This window comes from Labrus mixtus, chromosome 12, assembly GCF_963584025.1.
Source record: "Labrus mixtus chromosome 12, fLabMix1.1, whole genome shotgun sequence".
Lineage (NCBI taxonomy): Eukaryota > Metazoa > Chordata > Actinopteri > Labriformes > Labridae > Labrus > Labrus mixtus.
In genome coordinates this window covers 5,973,292-5,989,326 of record NC_083623.1, presented here as the reverse complement: position 1 = coordinate 5,989,326, position 16,035 = coordinate 5,973,292, and the positions used below count along the sequence as shown (strand labels likewise).

At 40.8% G+C, this 16,035-nt stretch overlaps 1 protein-coding gene and 1 long non-coding RNA gene across 2 annotated transcripts in view; both read right to left on the bottom strand.

Moving 5' to 3' along the window:
* The window catches only part of LOC132984754 (uncharacterized), a 296,934-nt gene that overhangs the window by 64,618 nt on the left and 216,281 nt on the right, over positions 1–16,035 (bottom strand). The gene's annotated exons all lie outside the window — the stretch shown is intronic.
* Positions 6,530–16,035, bottom strand: part of scara5 (scavenger receptor class A, member 5 (putative)) — an 80,767-nt gene continuing 71,261 nt past the window's right edge. The window contains exon 12 of the mRNA XM_061051687.1: positions 6,530–8,284. Within this exon, the coding sequence (XP_060907670.1) occupies positions 8,151–8,284 (134 nt within the window). The 3' untranslated portion in view covers positions 6,530–8,150. The remainder of the gene's footprint in view (positions 8,285–16,035) is intronic.

The following is a 16,035-nucleotide window of genomic DNA, read 5'->3' as shown; positions in this document are numbered from 1 at the left end:
GGTAATGCTTTATTATGGAAGATGGATGCAGGTTGGTGAAGGCAATAACTGCAAAACTTTTAGAAAAAACATTTAAGATAGATAGATAGATAGATAGATGGATAGATGGATATATTCCTCCATGCATGCTTAATTGCCTTCTTTGAAAGAGAGGAACAGTGTGCAGCCCTCACTGGTAAATCTGACCTGCTGCAACCCTCAATACTCCTCATAATAAAGTGTTATATGCATGAGTACATGTGGGCGATAAGAGTCGGAGGAGAAGAGTTTAGCTCTCTCTTTAATGTCGGGACTTGGCTGAAAGAATTCCCTCACTCAGATGGTGAAGCTGACCTTGACCCCATTTTTTTTTGTCTCCTCTCCTTCACATTCTGCAGATGTTCTCAGCCTGGTCTCCTCATTGTGTGGAGGGATAACAGTGTCATTATGAGGAAGAGGAGCAAGGAATGTGGTTTGATGACAAATGGATGTAGATGGGAAGACTGGGACTATTTCTTTCTCTCTCTCTCTCTCTCTCTCTCTCTGTGTTTCTCCTCGTTCCTCTTTCCCCTGCAGGGAAATGAGCTCATGTTTGCGGGCTCTGCTGCCACATGTTGTGGTGCGTTTCATAGAACAAGGACGGGTTACTCTCTGGTCAGACCACAGAAAAACAGCCTGAAGGACAGAGAGGAGGATGCCCAGTGTCATGAACATGTGGAGTACGTCAATTTTGTACAACTATGTGAACACATAATTAAGAGGAATCTACTGCCATTCGTGTAGCGTGAAGAAAACACGGCGAGATGTTTCGTAATCGTAAAGACTTTTACTTTTGGAGGCTTCATGGTGTTTATGTGCACAAAAAGAAGCGCCTCTTCACCGAACAAATTTACAATGAATAAAAGCAGTAGGGTTTCCTCTTAGCAGTCAGTAACTATATTTGTAATGCACCATAGGTCCTTTTAGTTGCTGTTGGAGTCCTCGATCATATTACAAATTGGCCCACTTCAGCTTAAAAGTTTATTCTACACTTGGGAAACAGCAAGTGACTCAAAAACCCAAACTCATGGAAAGCGCAGAAACCATACATGTACAGCGAGAAGGAGAAAAACAAAAATGAAATAAGTTTCCAGTTTTAGCCCTGAGGCAAACACAAACGTAGTTAAAATGTGCCGCCTTTCCCCTCTAAATTTCATTCAGACACAACCAGATGTTCTTCTTACACATGGGACAAAAGATATCATATACTATAGACTCTTTCAGTGTCTTAAACACCATTCATATGTTAAAAATGTTAAAGTAATAGGAACCCACCAAATGGCAAAATAGCATGTTTATGCTCAGATATAACAACCGTTTGTTTAACATCATGTCCAAAATGGTAAATGTGTGTTGTCTTTGGTTTGCATGTGTGCTTCTTTGTTTACATTTGGGTTATTGTTTTTATTCATTTATTCCTATGTGGAGGCAGCTCGATGTGCGCAGCAGTTGGAGTCCAAGACAAGAGGACAATAAAGTGAAACGTATCGTATTGTACCGCATCCCATCCCATGGTATGTTATGGTATACCGCACCATGCCGTATATCATTTTTGCATTGTATCGTGTCGTATCACAAAGTGAGGCAATAATTACTTGAGAGGAAAAGATAGACAATGTTTTTTACTCATTCACATTTAAAGGTCATGGATACAAAGACATCTGAGCATCACTTGTGAAAGACCACCCAGGATAAATGTGTCAAGTTCCACAGTTCATATCTTTCTCTCTGTGGTTGATGTTTTTCAAGAGGAAGTATGTGACTTATTTTACTTCTGGAATCCAAAGAACTGCAGCCAAAGAAAGACACTTTTCTGTGGCGCAAACACGCAGCATTGGTCATTCAATCTGACACTTTCTTCCTCTTTCTGTTTGAAAATCACTGAAAACTAAAAAAAATACTTCCATTGTTGGAGCCCGTCAAAGAAACCAAAAAGCCTCCAAAGTTTGACCAGCATTCATAAATTCCAAAGGATGCCATGAAGAGAGGAGAGGGAGGACAGCTGCCTTCACATGGAGCTGATACTTAAGGGAAGTGACATCATCTATTGTCTTTCTCGGACATGTTTGTTGTGGTCAATGCAAAAAAACTGGGCCAAGTTTTGGCATAAGTTTTATTCACTTATTCAGTGGATATGGCTCCTCAGGGCCTCGTAGAAAATGTCTGCTTGTATTGTGAGTTTAGAGTCACATCCTGATCCTTATTTTCTCTGCTGGTGTGGAAAAGTAGTTCAGCATTTGGAAGCTGATGAACCGATTATTTACCTCAGGAGATGGAGACCAAAAACAGAGATAAAGGAAGAAACATTATCTGTATAAGTGGATTTAATGTCATGTTTGGTCAGGACTTAGCAGCTTCTTGTGCTTAGCCCAAGTGGCTAAAAGTGTGGTAAACAGGAATTACAGTTAATTTGGGCGGCTGTGGCTCAGCGGAAGAGTCGGTCGTCTCTCAACCGGAAGGTCGGTGGTTCGATCTCCAGCTCCTGCAGCCACATGTAAAATGTGTTCTTTGGCAAGACACCCCAAGTTGCTCCCGCTGCACGTGATTAATTACTTCTGATGGATACTTTACATAGCAGCCTCTGCAGTGTGAATGTGTAGGTGTGACCTGCCACTCTGACTTTGCTAAGTGTTGCTGAGTGTTGTGCTCATGATGGCTTAACGTTGGGTCTTTTGAGTAAGGCATTTCACCTGCTCCGTTGTAAAGTTTCTCGAGATAACATGTGTTATGAAATGGCGCTACACAATAAAAAAGTAAAAGTGATTGATTGATTGATTGATTGACATTTTACTGTACCAAATAAAAAGGCCATAAGAAGTTCCTTCTGGAGGATAAGTAAAACCACGCCGACCCGGGGTCAAGCCAGCTTCACAGACTTTGTTCTGACTGTCGACCATGTGTGAGTGAGGTCAATCATTTTACATCCGCCTCACATGTGGAAACATTCATACATGTAATTATGTGCAGAGCTGACAGTCAAGGTGCATATACTGTGTACACATTCACATGCTGCAGTGCTTTTGATCACATACACACACACACACACACGCACACACACGTCCAAGCCAACTTCCTCCCTCCCTCTTCACCTGATGACATCTTAAGAGTTTCACGTCCATGTTATCAGGAAAAAGAAAAAACGAAGTTCACCTGTGAAAACACAAATCTACACTTTTATTATTTCAGCAGTGCATATGCAGCATTTAGTGGTACAAATCAACAGAACAGAAAGTACAAGGTGTGTTTTCTTGACGGACATGTGAAGCAGCGTATCGAGTCTCTTCTTGACGTAATTGTGTTTGATTTACGATCTTAACTCCAAAGCTCTTATATGTGTTATGACCAGCACAATGTAATAAAAAACAGACGCATGTTCACACAAATGTCAACACACAGTATATAGCAGAAAGGCATTTTTTTGCAACCAGGAATACATGAAAAACAACACCATTAAATCAATACTGGAAGAAAGGGACACATTTGAGTGGTTAAGTGCACTTGGTTTGACTTGCTTTGCCATGCAACGTGTTGTCACTTTCAAAAGCCCCTTTCTATGGTTCAGTATTTGAGTTATTTGACCCCACGAGGCCTCAACCCTGATCTGAGGTTCCCCTGAAGGCAACAAGGAAATCACATCACAAAAGCTTTCTCCTTTTGATATCTGGTAGGCTGAAGGAACATCGGTCAAAACGGACACGGCTATGAACAGACAATCAACCGGAGGAGACTTATAGTGAATATTTCTGTTGATTTAATTGTGTACATTGGTCTGCATCCGAGCGTAAGAGCTCTCACATTTCTCTTGGCACTGCATTGTTAGATCCTGAGTTACCCCTATACAGGAGGTAAAAGTGCCAGCTCTCCTTCAATGTTCAGTTTACTCATTAAATGTGTGGCTCAATGCTCTGTGTGTTATTGAATCATTACTCACATTACTGGTATTTCCACTCATAATCACATGTGCAGGCTGTAAAGCTACTTTCTTAGCCTGCAGGGCATCGTCCTATATGGGGATCTGGCCTTAAACAGGCGGTAAAGCGATCTCAACCTGTCTTGACACACTGTTGTTTTTTGCAAGTCCTCAAAATTATACTTTTTTTTTTTTTTCCAAACAAGTGCATATTGAAAAGACAAAAGAACAATATTCACAGGTCAGAGGAAAGAAAAGAGGCAAATCAAGAGCTCACAGCGATAACCTCCTGAAACTGAAAGTGCTGCCAAAGAGAACGAACCAGAGACTTGTTTTTATTGTTGCGTTAAGTTCTCACCTCAGTGGCAGACAAGTAAAAAAGAAGAAGCTGATAACGCTACCTGATACCTCATAGCTGTGATGGCTCGTGATTGTTTGATTGACTATGAAAGGCACGTTTGTGTATATTCTGTCAAATACAACTACAATTATTTTTCTGAGAAAGCCTCTCCATGCATCCATCTGTTTACCCTCATCTGTTCTCCTTCGTTGTTGCTTCATCTGTCCACTGCTGTGACTGATAATAACCCTTTTTTGAAATTCATGCTTTTGTTCATTTTCAATTCAACACCGTAAGGCACATGTTTGTTGATCTGCAGGTTGCTTAAAAGGCATCCAGATGTTGAGGTTAAATATTTACTTTTAAGATCTGTTGTCCTGGAAAAGAATAAACAGTTTTGAAGGATTTAAGAAAACTTAAAAAAATAGGGATTGAGCCCATCAGGAGAACGTCAGATCTCTCTCTCTGACACTGATGATGTCTCCCCCTGCTGGCCACAGAATGCATTACTTATTTTTGCAGACTGGTGGTTACCCAACCAGGCTTCACGAAAACAAAAGACCCTTTTCTCATTGCTCTTGAATTTTTGAAAACACATCAGTCTATACGGTCTGGTTTCTCACCTCATTTTCACTTTTCCCTTCTTCAATTTGTCTTCTGTGGTTACGTTGTGGTTTCAAACACAAACACTGAGGCACTTGAACACGAGGTAGGGAAGGTAATTTGCCTTATAAAGTCAAATTCATAACCGCCGACATTTAAACGGACGTTATGCGTGCAGATACGTTTCATGTGAAGAAAGTGGGCCAGACTGTTTAAAGGAGGACGGATCTGCACAGACAGATTTCACTGCAGAATATGAGAAGAGTGGGAATTCAACTACAGCTCCTTAGGGGGAGATCGTACATTTTTTAAAAATAGTTTGGCTGTTTTAAAGGAGCAGTAAAGATGTTTTCCCTGTTCAAATATAAAACATGACTGGGTAAAGAGGCAGGGTCCTGCGTACATCTTATTCCAACCTGCAGCTCAGTGGCTGCTGGCTCGGAAGAAGAAACAAACACTTGGGAGGTATCAGCTTTTTTAAAATTTATTTGAGGGCAGCAGTAAAAACCGAACCCCGCTGAGAAAGGCATAAAACTAGTCTGTTATGGTTGGATTCACTTGTGTTTTATGTGTGCATACACTTCCTCACTGACGCTAGAACAATCCAGTGCTTGGCAGAAAACCCCCGACAGACGGTCCGTTGTAAACCGTATACGTCCATCTGTTTATACTCATCTGTTCTCCTTCATGATTGCTTCATCTGTCAACCGATAATAACACTTTCTTAATATTTAGTTGCATGTTTTTCATTTTCAATTGAAAACTGTTAGGCACATGTTTGTTAATCAGCAGGTTAAAACGACCTCCAGATGTTGCGGTAAAAAAATAAATAAAAAAAGCGGTAAAAAGCTGAATTAGTTGATTACAAATTTGTGGGATAACTTCTTAATGAGCTTAAAAACAGCTCAGCATACATAAAGAATATTTAAAACTCTTATTAAGCTGTTGTAGCAAATACTGTCCTCCTCATCTCAACTCTCCTTTGAGCTCCGTTTTTGTTCTCCACCAACTACCCAGAAAAAATGCTTATTTTTTAAGCTTCTATATTTTCTTAATCTGCTTTTCAGAAACTTTCCTAAGGTTATTTATTTTGATTATTTGTATGCCTTTAGAGGACAGGAGTGTGGATAGAGTCGTCAACAGGGATAAGAGAGTGTGTTGTAAATCAGTGGCTCTCAACTGGTCTATCATCAGGACCCACCAGCAACTCCTTCAAACTGTGTCGACTTAAAACTTTCCTTTTTGATAAATCTTGTAGTTAGGGCTGGTGCTGGTGTAGACCAGCTCCTAGTTATGCTGCTATAGGCTTAGACTACCGTGGGAACTGGCACCTTGAGCTTCTCTCTCTCTCTCTCTCTCTCTCTCTGTGCATATACAGTACTTCATATCACTGCATGTATCTATCTGTAAATCTCAGTCACTAACCACCTACTTTCCTGGGAGCTCTTGAGCTCTCCTAGGCTCCTCGAGGTTGACGGCCTGCCAGAACAACTTTTGCTGCTTTGCTAAAGTGCTCATGATGGATAGACCGGATCTTTGTAACATAACAATGAGTAAGGTATTTTACCTGCTTTTTGTAAAGTGTCTCGAGATAACACTTGTTATGAGTTGACGCTATACAAATAAAAATTGATTGATTGATTGATTGATGACAAACATTTCTGATATTTCTCAAGCAGACAGATTTATTTAATGAAAAGTTTTGCAGTTTGGACCTCAGGCGGTGCAAAACATCCGACAGAACCCAAAAAAATGTATTTAAAAAAAGGGCATCATGTACTTTTTTGACAGATTTTTTTTTTTTTGCAAGGCACACATTCACGACCCACTTTTGGGTCCCGACCCACCAGTTGAGAACCACTGCTGTAAATGACTGAGGGTGAGAGACTAACCCGAGGCACTTTCAAGCGCTATAGTCTCTGCACAGGACCAACGAGTTAACCTCTGAGCCTAAACATGCTCCACTTCATCAGCTTTGTGTTCGTCCTGCTGGTGCTGAGCATCTCGATTATTATTCTACATAATCTCTACCTGCCTACAGCTTCCTGTTGTAGCCACAGATAAGGTTGATGAAAGCGTCATTTGTAAGCTGAAAGAGCAAGATACATCTACAAACCTGTATGCATAACTATCTGTGTATAAAATGTAAAAATGATTCAAACACTACATAAAGTAATTAAAATACATCCAGTGTGAGTTTATAACTACTGGTACTGTAGCACACTGGAGCAATGTAATAACAGCTGAAGCGTTGCTTTGCATGACCATGCAGACACTGTTGCCCCGTTCCCTTTGATTTGACACTTTAAGGCTGCTCGACAGTTGGCGGCATAATGCGAGACAGAAACAATTTAAAACAAAAACTTATGTGTCATGTGGAAGGATAATGCACCCGACATGCTTGTCCCAACACCAAGGACGCACACGACGTGTTTATGGTTAGTAACACTGAATGTAAAAAAAAGAGCTTCTGTTGGTTTACATGAAACCCCACAGAGCGTGTTTTAAAGTGAAAGTAGAAACTTTACCCTACATGTTCTCTAGTTGAACTCTGTTTGACCTGCAAATCATCAAATGTTTGCTGACTATGTAGAGAGCTGTATGATATAAAATGAAGCAGCACGGTGTATATTAAGCATCTACATAATACTGTGAGGAAAGACACTTTCTATTGACAGAAACTTGTCAAGTTTCTTTATGTGCCGTTTTGAGCTTCTCAGCCTCTTGTGAGTCGACAGCTGATGAAGGAAGTCTCTGGAATGATAAAGTGGCTTTTCTTACGCTAAAGGGTTCAAAACAGGGAACCCTGGATGAGAGCCTCTGAGAGCTTGTCGTGGAGCGCGAGCCTCTGGACGACCCCTGATCTTCACTCTTCGGTCTTAAGACGCTGTCCCGATGCAAACTCCTGTCATCGATCATCCCCAACAAAACAGCTCGTGTGGAAAAGAAGCGCAAAGTTTTGAAAATATGTGCATTTCCTTTGCTCTCCTGATTCAGTCTTGAAGCAAAAAAAATGATCACATGCTCGGTCAGGACATAAAAAAAAAAAAAAGCTGCAGTGACAAAAAAGCTGCAGATATCCGTCATACACATCATGGAGGGCTTCTCCAGGAAGGAAGGCACTTTCTTTCAGAGGAAAAACAAAACACATTCTGCTTTAAGGAACCCCTCGCCAATGGTAAGTTGTTGTGCAAGTTGTAGCTTCTTAAGAGTTTATATAAAAAGGCACAGTTAAAGGAGACACTCCACGGCTGCATCAGAGTCAGGTGTATGAGAGGTTCAGACGGTGCAGGTCACACCAGCGTCCTCCACGTGGCCGCAGTTTGTTTTGCCCCAGCCAGGAAATTTACACTGGTGGATGGTGTCCTCGGCCCCTGTGCACGCCACGTCGTCCATCCAGATCAGACCAGTTCCTGCAGAGAATAGGGGGAAAACATACTTAAATTTAACGACAGGCTGAGTTGAAAGGAAGAAGAAGAAAGACAGATTTGAAAGTATTACCCAAACTTTCAAATTCAAGCTTTTACATACAGAACTCTGGGTCTGATTCACCAAAGGATTGCACAGCTTTTGCACCAGCTAAACCAGTGCAAATGAGTCCAAAAGACACCAACTCAAACTTCAATGTACCACTAACTGAGCTGCAGAGCAAACATATCCCCCTTTCTATGTTAATCGGCCTAATTGCAAAAAGCTTCTTATTCACAAACACAGGCACATATAACCATACACAGTTAGAGTGGAATGATGACTTTCTGTTGGGAGTAGGCGGTAACTGCGCTGTAGTATTTTTAAGGGATGTCATGCGCAAACTTTACAATGATCAGGAAGCGAGTGCTATTTTTTTTCTATGAGTCATGCTTCATTCAGAGAGCAAGATTTCTTATATCACATTTTTCAAGTCGGGCAATAAACTTGAAGTAGCTCCCCCTCCCCTCCTAGCTCATCATCTTTAAGTGGACTAAAGTGTGCTGCTCCGTCCGCATGAGAGTGCATCTCTGCTCAAAGTGACGGAGCAGACGTCTGTGTAGGTTCTCAGTCATCCAGGTCAGGGTACATTTTGAAGCTTCATCCAAAGGCGACTGGACTTGGTTGAAGATCTTGAGATCATGAAAACGTCTTCAAAAGATCTTCAACCAAGTCCAGTCACCTTTGGATCAAGCTTCAAATTCAAAAGGTGCATTACAGCTTCTCTGCAAATTCAGATGCAAAACTAGAGCAAACGGCACAGAGCAGGACGACCTGTTGGGCGTGTGCGCACCTGAATATCATTAGCGCTGTATTCTTTGAGACGAGCAGATAACGAGACTAAATGATGTGTTAGAGCTATTAGCGGACGTAATCAGACCCTCTGTGTGATCATCTCTCTCACTGATGTATTCTAGCACCATTGTATGACAATATTAATGAACAGAAACGTAGAACATGTATACCTTTTCAGCCCCAAAATTGCTAATTCCTACCTCATTGTCTAGGAAACCTTGCAGCCCAGAAAAACAGAAACATTTGCCGTATTTTTTGTTTTATATTTAGGGTATTTTACATTTGTGGTACTTGTTTTCATATTTTCTTCTTACTTTATTTATTATGGACCAATACACCAAGAGAAAGTCAACATTTTAGATAAACCCAATGACATTAAGTCTTTCTAAATAAGGTTGGGCAGAAATAAAATGCAGGGCAAAAGAAAGCTTGTAAAACACTCGTCGGTTCACTCTGCTGCTGCTGCCGGGGCAAATGAATAACTGAAGGCACGCAGTTGAGTGTGCATCAACATCTTCATGTTCAGAGAGACTTCATTAAGAGAATCAACCTGAAACAATAGAGTTTGAAAAGTGATCCCCTGAGATAATTGAGGAAATTCCTTTTTTCCCAGTTCACTCGGAGAAAAAGCCCCCCAAAATATGTGGTTTAAGAAGTGAAAAAAAAAGAGACTTCTTTAAGTTCTCTTCATCAGTGTGCATGGTGATCAATGGTGCAGGCAATTTATTTTGAAGGGGCATCACATCTGGACATCGACATCAGCAGTCGTTTCCTTTTACTGCTCGCTCATGCGTCACGTTTCCCTCGTGTTCAGTCAAAAATAATGCAAACTGCAGCCAGGGAGAGGGAACAGGTTCACTGAAGCTGCTCGTAGTGTAACACAGGATTGTTCAGAAGTCATGCACACACACACACACACACACACACACACACACACACACACACACACACACACACACACTCAGTAAACACACCCTGAACTCGTAGAATAAATCACACATTTAATTTCTTCATTTTTTCCAAACATAGAAAGCGGTCTTTTCCCGCATTGTTAACAAAGAAACACATCGTTAAGTTTTGTTTGAGTAATAGAGAAGGTCATGTTGAGGACACGTGAGACGTGTTGTTCTTCTCTCCCGACACGTCTCTCGTACTTAAAGACGGAACAGGTCGACTCCCAAAGCAAAACATCAGATTATTGGAGAGTAAGGACGGGACTCAAATGGAACACTTTGTTGTTTTTTAAACACTTGCAGGTTTTGGGAAAGATAGTGGTTTGGTTTATGTACGAACCGTTCCCTTTTTTTATAGCTCAGAAATCAGACAGCGGAGTTTGAGTTACTTCCTGTATCCATGTCACATTGAACCACTGCTCTGCTCCTCTTAGGAGTCTACTCACTCAAATGTAAGAAATGATAAATGGTTAAAGGACTTGAGCTTCTACAGCGCTTTTTTTTTTTTGCACAGATCCTCCATTGCACATTTTGTGTTTCTTATATTTTTACATTTTTAAATTGTATGGTATTTATTGTAATTGCTTTCATATTTCATTAATTAGGTTCTTGCGACTTTTGCTTTATTTCCTTTTAACTGTTTTAGCACCAATAAGACAAATTCATTGTATGTGTAAATGTACTTGGCAATAAAAAAACGATTCCGATTCTGATTCAAGTCTTCTGACTTCTCAAGGCGCTTTTACACCGCGGGTCACACCTACACATTCACACGCTGATGGCAGAGACTGCTGAGTAAAGTGACCATCAGAATTAATGAATCCCATTCATGCACACACATTCAATCACCGGCAACGAAGCAGCGGGAGAAACTTGGGGTTAAGTGTCTCGCCCGAGGACACATCAGACATGTGGCTGCAGGAGCTGGGAATCGAACCCCTGACCTGACCGGTTGAGAGACGACCGACTCTACCAACTGAGCCACAGCCGCCCCAATCGATCTCTTGTTATAGAGAATCTTTGGTTAAGTAAATTATATTCAAGTACGTTATCTTAGCTGAAATAAGACAATGCTGACTTTTGTTAAACCATCCAACCGCCGACTTCCTCTCACACAATGTTCGTAGCCTGACCTCCTCCTTTTCTCCCGTCAGCCACTAGAGGTCAACACCAACCCCTGACAGCGATATATGTGTTGCAATAGGCTACTTGCTCTGACAACGGACACATTGTTTTATTCTCAGAGAACAGTTGGCATCTTCTCCCTGGGTGACGTTTTCTCAGGCGGACAAATTATTCCTGAGTTGTTGTTCTGTTTTTCGCTACACTTTTAACAATTGAAATGAGATTAAGGGCTTCAGTATAAAGTCTAACGTTGCACCCTGTTCAAACATAAATCGAATTATCCGTCCAAACAAACACTCCGGGAATAACAACCACCGCTCCAGCTGGTAAGCACAGCTTTTGGCAGTGTTGTTTTTCGCTATGAACCCGAAGTTCCTGTTCCTGTAACACGGCAACCACTCAAGTGTTTCATAAAGTCCCGGTTTTGCAACATCTGTGGTCGTCCACAGGAGAGGACCCTCAGCTGTGGGGGAATAACAGCGAGATCCTTTAACATTTGGTAACAGTACGACCACTGCTCATCTGGCTCACGATGCTATGGTAATTAAACCTATCTGTCAAGAAGTCATTTCTGCCAACTTTACTGAAAATATTAAATATTGTTTCCCGACGCAGTGCAGCCAAACATTCAGCTGCGTCACCATGAATCAATCAATAAAAAAACAATAGAAAACCACATCCACATGTACAGGGGCGCCGCCAGGAACTCCGGGCCCCATGAAAAGATATCACATTGGGCCCCTACCACGGCCAAAACTAATTTCTATGACCGCACCTCCATCACACAAATGACCCATAAAAACTGTGAACAACTATGCTTTGTTTTACACCCTGAAAATGGAAGATAAATAATCACTGTAATATTTACTCATAGTTTAAAAATAATTCAAACTTTGTAATATTTGCACCTTTCGGACATTTGAAGCTTTTCCAGCAGCATTATTTTACTTATTAACTTGCTATAGTTAATGTTGTAAAAGCTTTTATTGTCTAAAGTGATCTTATTGAATTAAAAATTCTACTGGCATTAATGATAAACTGTAAACATACAATAAATCTGAATTAGATTCCACCACACTTATTACACACTGTAATAGTTCTTCTCAGTTCTGACTTCACTTTAATTCTTCTTTTCTCTTTTCATTTTAATTTGTCTCACCTGACGTTCAAAATATTGTTTTTTGGGCAGAAGTCGCGGACTCAGTTTTGATGCTAGCGCGACAACATTGATATCATACGAATTGACAGTTTACAAAGAATCTGTTGATATCAAATATGTTACTGTAGCTCGCTGGGAAAGACGCTAAATATCGCTCCAAAGTGGACCGCGATGTAATATTTGTATAAAATATGGTCGTGTGAAATAGAATCTATGAAGGGGATTAATATGATTCATTTACGCATAAGAGACGATGATCCAAACGATATTCTTGGCTGAATTCCTCTAACACCTGATTTAATCTGCAGCCTGCCACATCTCTCACTCTTGACTCGACTGACTGCCAACAGTTCAATTTAGTCGAGAGGTGCGGGGCGGACTAAACCATTCTGCGCAAATCAGAAGGGGGGGAGAGGGGCCTTTGAGACAAACTCCACATTTCCCCCAGAAAGGAATTCTGAATGTTTTGTTTATTTATTCAGACAATTTTGGCTATCTTATTGTGGTTATAACTTAAATAAAAAAAAGCCAAATAAGAAATACATTTTTAATTTCAGGCCCATGAAGGGCCCCCCTCCCCACTGGGGCCCTGGGTAGTCAGTCCCACTTTTCCCGCCACTACGACGCCCCTGCACATGTAAACAGAAAGGCACACACCAATGCAAGACAACACAGCATATAGTGCACATATTACACAAGCTCTGCAAAAAACACAGCGTGGGAGATAAGAGAACAAAGGTAGGAGAATATTAAAACATAGAGGAACACCATGACGCTATCGCACAACCCACACCGCCTCACAAACATTATTCAGAAGTTTGATCGACGTGGGAACAAAAACGTGTTTATATAGTGGTTCAGTTTACATCGGGGGGACTCTGTATCGTCTCCCATTAAGGTTGTAGGGAATTATATGTTTTCAAAGTCAAAGTCAAAGTCAACTTTATTGTCGATTTCAAAATATGCCAGACATACAGTGGAATCGAAATTGTGTTTGTCTCCGTCCCACGGTGCAATACAACCAAAATAAGGTAAAATATATGGAGCATATGTGATATGGGTAAACTTTTTTTTTTGCAACCCTAACACAATTAGTGTTATGAATTTTTTTACGTTTGTATATTGTGTTGTTTTGTATTCGTTTCTGTTTCACGTCGTGCCCTTAATCTTATTTAAATTGTTAAAAGTGAAGAAGAACAACTGAGGAATGATTTGTCGGCCTGAGAAAATAGTCAAGTGTCTTCATATTTCCTCAACGCTGTTTACTTTCTCCATCAGCTGTGTGTTTCATTAAAACACTACTCGAGCTTTAATCCGTTTAATCCACCTGTTTATAAAGCAGGTGGATCGCTTGACGTGGAAGCTCACGTGGTGTGACATGTCGCTATGAACCCGAAGTTCCTGTTCCTGTAACGCGGCAACCACTCGAGGGTTTCAAAAAAGTCCCGGTTTTGCGACGCCTGTGGTCGTCCACAGGAGAGGACCCTCAGCTGTGAGGGAATAACAGTGACATCCTGTAACGTTTGGTCGAACTCGCGCTCTGCATTTAGTTTAAAGACACAAAAGCAAGAGCAGAAAATTCACGCTGAGTATACCCCTTCTCATCTGACTCACGATGACATGCTAATTAAACCTCTCTGCTTTAAGAAGTAATTTCTGCCAACTTGAATGAAAATGTTAAATATTGTTTCCCGACACAGCAGGGGTGTTCTTCTCTCCTTATCACTTGTACGATATGTTCTTGGGGAAATCTGTCTTGGACTCAAAGTGCTGCCAAACAATCAGCTGCGTCAACATGAATCAATCAATAAAAAAACAATAGAAAACCACATCCAGATGTAAACAGAAAGGCACACACCAATGCAAGACAACACAGCATACATTGCACATTACCCGCATTACACAAGCTCTGCAAAAAACACAGCGTGGGAGATAAGAGAACAAAGGTAGGAGAATATTAAAACATAGAGGAACACCATGACGCTATCGCACAACCCACACCGCCTCACAAACATTATTCAGAAGTTTGATCGACGTGGGAACAAAAACGTGTTTATGTAGTGGTTCAGTTTACATCGGGGGACTCTGTATCGTCTCCCATTAAGGTTGTAGGGAATTATATTTTTTCAAAGTCAAAGTCAAAGTCAACTTTATTGTCGATTTCAAATTTCAAGAACAACTCAGGAATGATTTGTCGGCCTGAGAAAATAGTCAAGTGTCTTCATATTTCCTCAGCGCTGTTTACTTTCTCCATCAGCTGTGTGTTTCATTAAAACACTACTCGAGCTTTAATCCGTTTAATCCACCTGTTTATAAAGCAGGTGGATCGCTTGAGGTGGAAGCTCATGTGGTGTGGGAATCGAATCTTCAACGGATCTTTTCATTGATAATAAAACGTCGGACTGAACTGTATGTGCAACAACAAGGGTCACTTATAACTGCTGCCCCTGAAAGCCACATCTATAGTCTGTGCAATCTCTGCTGCCCGGCTGTCAATCACTCAACAAGAAAGCAAACACACTGTGGCGCTTACATCAGATAAAGAATGGAAACAGCATGCAGTGTATGTAATATAACAAACATTATAATGTGGAAGAAACACAGAAAATCAAAATCCAATTTAAGATAAAACAGAGAAGCCTAATCAGAAGCATTTGTTCTGCTTCGGGCCACACTGAAATCAAGAGTCCAAACTCTTAAATCTTCTTATTTTTGGAAACTGGCACAAAGTTCAAGGCGCCTGTCGAGATCGGGGAATATCCACCCATTAGGACCATCTGAGAGATGATTGCTGTTGAGATTTGTTGGGGCACTTTCTGAACCTATTTTTTTATTAAGAGTAAAGAGTTTGTTTCTAATTTGTATCGGGCTCGCACATGGATAAACAAAACACAGAGCCAGCGGTTTAAAGTTCATTGTTAAACCTGATGGCAAAGGAGACCAACGCTGAGCAAGAGTCACCGCTTTCTTCTGCCTTGTATCAAGAAATGATTCAGCACGACTGTGTGGAAATAATTGTGTTTTGTGTTTTTCCAGGACAACATGAGGTTACATTTCTGGACATAAAAAGCCATTAATTTACCATTTTAGGATTTTTTTTTTTAGACATTTCTGTTAAATTGTGTAAGATATAAAGTATGAAATCTTCAGGTAATGACTGTCTGACTGATATTTGACCTCCAAACTATGATCAGTTCAATCTGAAATCCACGTGTGACTTTCTTTGACGTTTGTTTTTATTTAGCTGAAAGCGTCAGAGATAGTTCAGATGCACGACTTTTTGTGTTTTTTTTTTTAGTTTAAGAGGTACAGGAAAGGCTTTCAAGGGGTATCCGTATGGGGTACACTGTTGCTAGGCAATGGCAACATGGATGCAAAAAGATGGCTTGACTTTCTAAATGTAAATGCTAACATTACATGATTTCTTTGTGTTTAAAGGGCGATCTAAATTAACCCCGGTCGTAACTCCTTTTGGTGCCGTAACGTGATCAAATATGTTGTGAACTCACAAATCGAGAAAAACTGGACTTGTGATGTGGCGGTTACAATAAGAGTTCAGTTGGTCTCTTCTCATAAACAAGGTGAACACGACCCGACTGAAGGCACCGTATGACTTCCCAACCACTCATCGGCAGATTTTTGTTTCAGTCACTGCGGGTCACCA